This window comes from Amphimedon queenslandica, unplaced genomic scaffold, assembly GCF_000090795.2.
Source record: "Amphimedon queenslandica unplaced genomic scaffold, v1.1 AMPQUscaffold_11679, whole genome shotgun sequence".
NCBI classification, from domain to species: Eukaryota; Metazoa; Porifera; class Demospongiae; order Haplosclerida; family Niphatidae; genus Amphimedon; species Amphimedon queenslandica.
Window position 1 is genome coordinate 1 of NW_003548079.1, and position 7,750 is coordinate 7,750.

The following is a 7,750-nucleotide window of genomic DNA, read 5'->3' on the forward strand; positions in this document are numbered from 1 at the left end:
CTCTCTCTGTGTGTCTCTCTCTCTGTGTCTCTCTCTGTGTCTCTGTGTGTGTGTGTCTCTCTCTGTGTCTCTCTCTCTGTGTCTCTCTCTCTCTGTGTCTCTCTCTCTGTGTCTCTCTCTCTGTGTCTCTCTCTCTGTGTCTCTCTCTCTGTCTCTCTCTCTGTCTCTCTCTCTCTCTCTGTCTCTCTCGTTTTGTGTCTCTCTCTGTGTCTCTCTCTGTGTCTCTCTCTGTGTCTCTCTCTGTGTCTCTCTCTCTGTGTCTCTCTCTCTATGTCTCTCTCTTTCTGTCTCTCTCTCTGTGTCTCTCTCTCTGTCTCTCTCTCTCTCTCTGTCTCTCTCTTTGTATGTCTCTCTCTGTGTGCCTCTCTCTGTGTGTCTCTCTCTGTGTGCCTCTCTGTGTCTCTCTCTCTGTGTCTCTTCATGTGTCTCTCTGTGTCTCTCTCTCTCTGTGTCTCTCTGTGTCTCTCTCTGTCTCTGTCTCTCTCTCTCTGTGTCTCTCTCTCTGTCTTTCTCTCTGTGTCTTTCTCTCTGTTTCTCTCTCTCTCTCTCTGTCTCTGTGTGTGTGTCTCTCTCTTTCTGTCTCTCTCTCTGTCTCTTTCTCTGTCTCTCTCTGTCTCTCTCTCTGTCTCTCTCTCTGTCTCTCTCTCTCTTTGTGTGTCTCGCTCTGTCTCTCTCTCCCTCCCCTTCTTTTGTTTATTAAAAGGATTTTTAAAAAAAGATTATCTACACTACAGTCTACAATGCTCTAATAAACTGAATATTAATAATATTAATATTAGGCATTTCATTCATTTTAATATTCACTATTAGTAGTGGTTTGTGTGGTTGTTCTTTTCTGTGTCTATCAATCAATGTCTTCTTTTGATCTTTAAGAGTATCAACCAGGAGAGGAGAAATGTATCCAGCTATACTCTCAATATATTCAAGTGATGGATGGATGAAGATAGTTTCATATAAATGTTGTACTAGTTCTATCCAGTTAGGTTGAGATGACTCTCTATTAATATCACTACACTCTATCCTCAGTAGTCTGATGGTTATATGTGACTGTAACATGTTAGTAACAGCAGGTAGTCCCTGTTCATAAAACAATGGTGTCATTATTTGTATCTTCTCTTTCTCACTACAGTCACTGTATGACTGATCTGGTTTGAAGTTCACTTCAAGTTCTGTGAGATTGTTTTTTTGAGAGATGACATTAATAAAAGTTCTTATCTCTTCATTCAGTGGAATGGATACACTCAACTGCTGTAGACTGGTGTTGTGTCTGAGACCAGTTGCTAGGAAGGACAGGAATGAACTGGGAACGTCATTATTAATCTCAAGGTATTTCAGTGTTTGGTTTTGTGTTAGCATGTCTTGTAGACTAGTACCCATACTGCTGGTATATACTCTCTCCTCCTTTATCTCCACACTCAGAGCTTTAAGTGTAGTATTGGTTTGTAGAATAGTAAATAGTTCAATAGCACTCTCAGCTGTGTCTAGTGGTAAAGTAAGTGTATGTAGACTGGGATGAGAGAGAAATAGAAGATGTGGTGGGTATGGATCACATAGAACTAGACAGTGTAATCCTTTGATATGTGGAAGGAGTGATGATGCCATCAGTTCACTAATACTCCATCCTATCTCTAGAGCAGTCAGTGGTGTGTTCACCTCTACTATATTCAGTGATGATGGTAGGAGTTCATCAGGTATGTTCAGTGAAAGAGCTTGTAATGTGTTGTTGTCCTTTAGTAACTGCTCTATTACTCCATCAGGTAGAGGAGGAGGAGCATTATTAATAACATCCATTCTTAATGATGTTATTGTTTTATTTCTTGTTACTCCTCTAATGACACTGATAATGGTACTTGTTATTAAATTTTGATTCTTTCCATTATACCCAATCTCTATTTCTTGTAGTGTTGAATTTATTTCTATATACTCCTCAAGTTCAGTGCACTTGTCTGTGTAGTATGTATTGTCAACTGTTGGTATAGTAGGATAGTTCATTATTAAGTGCAGTATCTTCAATTGAGGAAGATTGAGGAACTGTAACAATACAAGACAAAAAACATATTGACCATAAAATAATACACAGTAGCATTCCTGAATATTGTATAGAAGTGATGGTTGTAATAATTTGTGTATTAATTCATCAGTTGGTTTCTCCAACCTTACCTCCAGTCTCTTACACTGGGTCTGTAGTGAGTTATTGGTTAGTCTAGCTGTGAAGACTGATAGATCCTGGTTAGGTAGGTCTTTTTGGTCCAGGTGCAAGTGATTCCATGTTGTGTTGGAATTGTTTATACAATAACTGAGACACAACCAGTCAAACAATGATAATGATACTCTATCCCACTTTAGACACAGTGAGTGGTTGTTGATGGATTGTGCTAATATTTGACATAATGTTGTGTTCTGTGATTCATACAGGAGTTGAAGAAGAAGAATAGGAAATTTGTTAAAATTATCAGATTCGATATGATTGTTGTAAAAAAACGATGATTTAGTAAATTTAATCTCAGGATTCTGGCAGAAGTAGGAAAAATGACAAGTCCCAAATCCAAAAAATGGTTTCCTCTTACACTGTAAGTCAAGTTGTTGTATGTTAAAATACTGTTGATAGCTCTCATGTTCTAGGTGAGTTAGACCTGCCACAAACCTCAGACACATTCGAAAGTGATCATCATCAAAGTGTTCCTTAAACACTTCCTCTGTCTTCTTCTCATGCTTAGCTATCCACCATGCAGCTAGAAATTCCTGTATACTCAAGTGAAGGAACTGATACTTTTCCTCATCATATTCTGTGAATCTTGTCATCAATCCAAGATAGTCTTCCTTGACTGCCTCACTCAGTGACTGTAGTTGATGTGAAGAGAATGTCATTGTTGTATTAGCCAGGTTAGTATAAGCTAATTGACACATCTCTTGTAAAGGTTTAGCTAATTGTGATGGTAATGAAGAAAGACTACCTAAAGTATGTGGGTTAATGTCATGTCTTGCAACACGTCTTCTGATAGTTTGTAGGATAAAGTTCTCATAGAGTTGAGTGAGTGTTGTTGGTAAGTGTCCTCCTTCCTTACAATAAACTAAGATGACCATGGAACAGACTAGTGGTACATAACACAATGATTGGACATCATTTCGTACTTTAAGATCATTAATGAGTTTCACTGCTAGTTGTGAGTCCTTACTGCTTTGAGTAGTTGAGAAATGTGATTGGTATTTTGCATTTGATGTTAATGATAGTTCCCATTCATCTAGTTCAGTGTTTTCATCAATGAGTTCTTGTGCTAGTTTTGTATCTTTTTGAAGTGTTTGTTTAATTACTGTTGATATTTCTTCCTCAGAAAACCCAATGACCTGAACGTGTCTACTGAGAGTATCCATTTTCAAAAGTGAAGAGGAGGCATAGCTACGAGAGGTAACAATTACTGAACATTGATCTAACTTCTCTTTACAAATGATACTAGCAGCTAATGAAGACTGTCTGAGTTGTTCACTTAGTTCATCCCAACCATCAAACATTATCAGTAATCCTTCTCCATTCCTCTTCTCAAACCATTCAGCTACCATGGGAACTTCATAACGTTGACGCACAAACAGGTCAGCTAGTGTAGTAGCTGTAGCTATCTTGCTATTCCTTAAAGGACAGTAAAGTACCAAGTCATACTGTTGGTGTACAAGTGGTCCATTAGACCACATATTTAACAGTTTACGACAGAGTGTGGTCTTCCCAATACCAGGAGGACCGTCTATTACTACTCTGAGAGACAGAGAACTATTTGTGGGTTGGAGGACATCTTCAACACTTATCTCTTTGTTTTCAGTTAGTTTAACTGTTTTATCAACTTGTCCTCTTAGCAGATGCCAAGATGATTCTGCTTGTGTTCTGGAGTCTTGTTTCTCTACTAGTGCTAGTCTTCCAAAGAAATCTTTTCCAATTCTTGGTGGCCAGTCTGTAGCAACAATAGGTTGGTGTTTGTAGTGTTGTCTCATATTGTCAGCATATCCTTGAACATCATCAGGTATTGAACTAATGGGTTTAGCTACATCAGACTGACCTATTGATCAAGATACATAAAAACAATGTATACACATTAAATAATTTATTACCTCTTATATTAGTAACTGGTGTATTGGATATATCATCAACTGGTGATGGTAGTACAGTATGTGAACTGACATTATCAGGTATAGACTGACCTAATGTATTGAGATATAATGACTATATTGATCACTGATAATGTACACACACACACTCACCTAACTGGTGTAATATAGAGGTAGCAATATCTGTTAGTGTATGATGTTGTTGGTTTATTAATACATGACATATATCAATAAGATACTGCTCTGGATTAAGAGAGGATTCCAATTGTTTTTCAATGACATTCATAAGGTTGGCAGCTTTAGTCGAATTATCAACTGCTGGTACAAGCATTTCCTGTTTAGTTTGTTGTGGTATCAGTCCTTTAGCATACAGTGCATATGCTGTTCTTGGAATGTCAATAGAAATACTATCAACAAGTTGAACAGAATGAGTCCTTAATATATCCTTTGGATTAGTCACTTTGTCTTCAATAGTTCTAGCTAGTTCATTCTCTTTACATTGTTTCAAAGCATTAATGACATCTCTCCATGATGCTGTAGGATTAACTTGTAACCATCTCTTATATAATGCCTCCATCCTGAGGTAAGAGCTTCCTTTTGTTTTAATTATATCAACATCAAGTTGTGTTATCCCACCAGGAAGACAAAGGGCAAATGGTTCCCAATCAACTAGAGGTTCGAGATACTTTGCAAATAAGAAACAAAATTGTTGATCATCAATCATAGGACCAGGATTGAGTTCAACATCTCCTGATAAGAGGAGGAGGAGAAGTAAAACCAAATAGTATATCAGGTCAGAGCTACTCCCAATAGTAGCTATAAACAAGACTAATGACTGGAGGCAGTGGATCATAACAGTAACAGTAATTATACCTATTGTAAATACACTGTATGATAATATTATATACTGTTAGTTTGTTTACCAGTTGGAGAAATAAAATTGAGCTTCATATATCTTAATAAAGATAAAAGAAGAGAAACAAGAGACAGAGCTGCTGGCAGTTTAGATGTCTTCTCTCCTGATGTAGTACTGCCTGACTTGCTGTCTACTGCAGCTTTGAATGAGTGAGAGTGGCGGCCATTAGCTGGTCTACTGGAGGCAGCTTGACAGTAGTTCCACAGTCCAATACTTGCTCTCCATTGAGAGACATCAATCATCTTGTAATTATTATTATTATTATAAATGACGTTAGAGACCAGTAGTTCCTTTATCCAGTGACTAATGGTAAAGAGTACAATAGAAGTGAGTGTATGTGTACCTGAACTATCATTGAATTATATTCATGGATCATTAACACTATATGCTATAAGTAGTGTCTGTAGTATCAGTACATAGTGATTGGTACCACTCCTCTACTACAGTTAGTATTGTCACTACTGACTGCATTTTAACCAAATTTGGTCATTTTACAAATCTACTCTATTTCTCTATTAATAAACCTTAACAATGTTTAACAATGTCTATTTTTTATAGCCTATACATATCTATCAATGATTTATTTTAGCTACAAGTAACACAATATATAGTAAACCATGCAATGAATATAAAACTAATTTAATAGATCTACATAAACTAATGATGTACTCTACATACATTGTGCATTACGTATTCTATGCATAAACTTCAATACTTTAATTTTAATAAGTTACTATTATAGTGAAACTAAATTCACTTTATTGAAATACTATTCTGAATTAAAGATCACAGTGCAGTACTAAATAGCCTGGGACAGACTAACTAGCAGGTCACAGAGTACACAAGAATGAAGAGGAGGAGAAGTCTTGCTACTATATAGCCAAAAGTACATGTCACTGAACTACTCATGTGAGGAATGTTCATTAATAACTTGTAATAGGTATGATGTCTGTGCTGTTAGCATTATGACCAAATTTGGTCAATTCACATGACCATTACATAACGCCCACACAATGAATGTAAAAAAAATTAATTATTTTATTCGGATGTAATGTACTGATTCATGTACAGTATAACGATAACAGAAACATACATTATCAATAAATTGGTGTATATAGTACATTATTATTGTTAATGTCTAAAAGTTTTCTTTTCTAAATTTAAATCCATAATATTGAGACTTCACTGATAATACTCTAGCCAGTACTGGTGACCCACAATAGAATACTGTCACTGGTCCATATCCACTCTCCTTTAGCTCTTTAAATATCTATTAATAACACATTAACCAACAACTCAATATAATTAATAATACACACACATGTATCAGTACATTACTTAAGGAGGATACTACAATAGGTCAGTGTAACGTCAATTTTTAATCAAATGTGTGGGCGGTTTGACCTTTAGACTCATGCTTTATGCTAGAGTTGAACTAAATTCTATTCCCCAGCATTAACATATAGACCTAGTGTAATATAGTAACCCAATGATTAGACACTAACCACACACTAACTGCTCCTATCCTAGTCTGGGCCCCAGCCCCTTCGCTTAGAGTCTGGTATCACTAGCATCCCCCACTCGTTCTGGTGGAATGCGGAAATGACTTATTATGACAATGTACTGGAGTAGAAATATTATTATTCATAGTGTTATAACAACAATAATAATAATAATAAATACTAATAAGTGTTAAGTGGAAATCCTAATGTACCAGCGTATAATCACCGTAAACTCTCAAGTGAAGTTAGTGGAGATGTTAAAGATGCTTGGAAGCATAAACAGCCATATTTTAGCTTGGAAGCATAAACAGCCATATTTGATTATTATTATTATTATTATTATTGAAAGCAGCCTACGTCATAATTACATTCATGAAGCAGCCGACGTCACTGCAGTATTTCTGCAGTGCCGGAACGAGTGGGTGATGCTAGTGATACCAGACCCTTCCTCTCAAAGCGAAGGGGCTGGGGCCCAGACTACTCCTATCCTATACATATACATGTACATGTACACCTGCTAATATTGGCGGAATATAATATACAGGTGTATTGTGTTATTTATTTATAATATTGTTGGTTGTTATATATATATGTTGGTACCATTTGGTGGTGTATAGTAGTCATTAAGTATTGTCAGTATAGACCAGTAATACTACACTACCAGTACTATCAGTTATACAGTATCACCGTATCTGTCTTCTCTCACCCTCTCCCTCCCTCCCTCTCTCTCTCCTCCTATATTACCTTATCCCAGTTAGGTCTACCAGTCTGTGTCCTGGTCTTCAGTCCAGTTATAAGATCAATGTTCTTTTCTTTGTGTATCAGATCAAGAGCCATTTGTAGTCCTAATGCTTTAACATCAGTCCTTTGTAAAGCTGATGTGATGTACATGTGCATATCAAGGAACCGATCCATTAGTGTTCCATATTCATTCTGTTCCATTTCCAGTTCATTCAGTAGCTCCATGAACCACTCAAAGTGTCTCTGGTCACGATTGATCCAAATGAAATCAACCTAGCAATGATTATTAATAATTATCATTATTCAGTTTTAAAATGGTCATAACTTGAAAAGTATTGAAGTCAGAATTAGCTCAAACTTTCTACACAGCATAAGAACATCAATATGTATCAGAAAATTTAATAAAAATTTGAGGTGATTTTGGGGCCATTTTTGGAAAAAAGCATGGGCTATAGTACAGGGAGATTTTTTGAAAATTAGCTAATTTCTTAAAATG

The 7,750-nt window shown here is 36.4% G+C and overlaps 1 protein-coding gene across 1 annotated transcript; it reads right to left on the bottom strand.

The window, feature by feature from the left end:
* Positions 1-6,100: 6,100 nt before the first annotated feature.
* Positions 6,101-7,743, bottom strand: LOC100636348 (NADPH oxidase 5-like). The gene is made up of 2 exons (XM_011409675.2): positions 7,258-7,743; positions 6,101-6,281 (listed from the first exon to the last, which is right to left on the bottom strand). The coding sequence occupies exons 1-2, from the start codon at positions 7,477-7,479 to the stop codon at positions 6,150-6,152; spliced, it is 354 nt and encodes a 117-aa protein (XP_011407977.1). The 5' UTR covers positions 7,480-7,743; the 3' UTR covers positions 6,101-6,149.
* Between the last annotated feature and the right edge of the window lie 7 nt (positions 7,744-7,750).

Bases quoted from the DNA above. Each gene is read 5' to 3' on its own strand.
- LOC100636348 (XM_011409675.2), bottom strand. From the start codon at position 7,479: ATGGAGCTACTGAATGAACTGGAAATGGAACAGAATGAATATGGAACA. The intron at 6,282-7,257 runs GTAATATAGGAG...TGTTATTAATAG, and splicing joins GTAGACCTAACTGGGATAAG to ATATTTAAAGAGCTAAAGGA.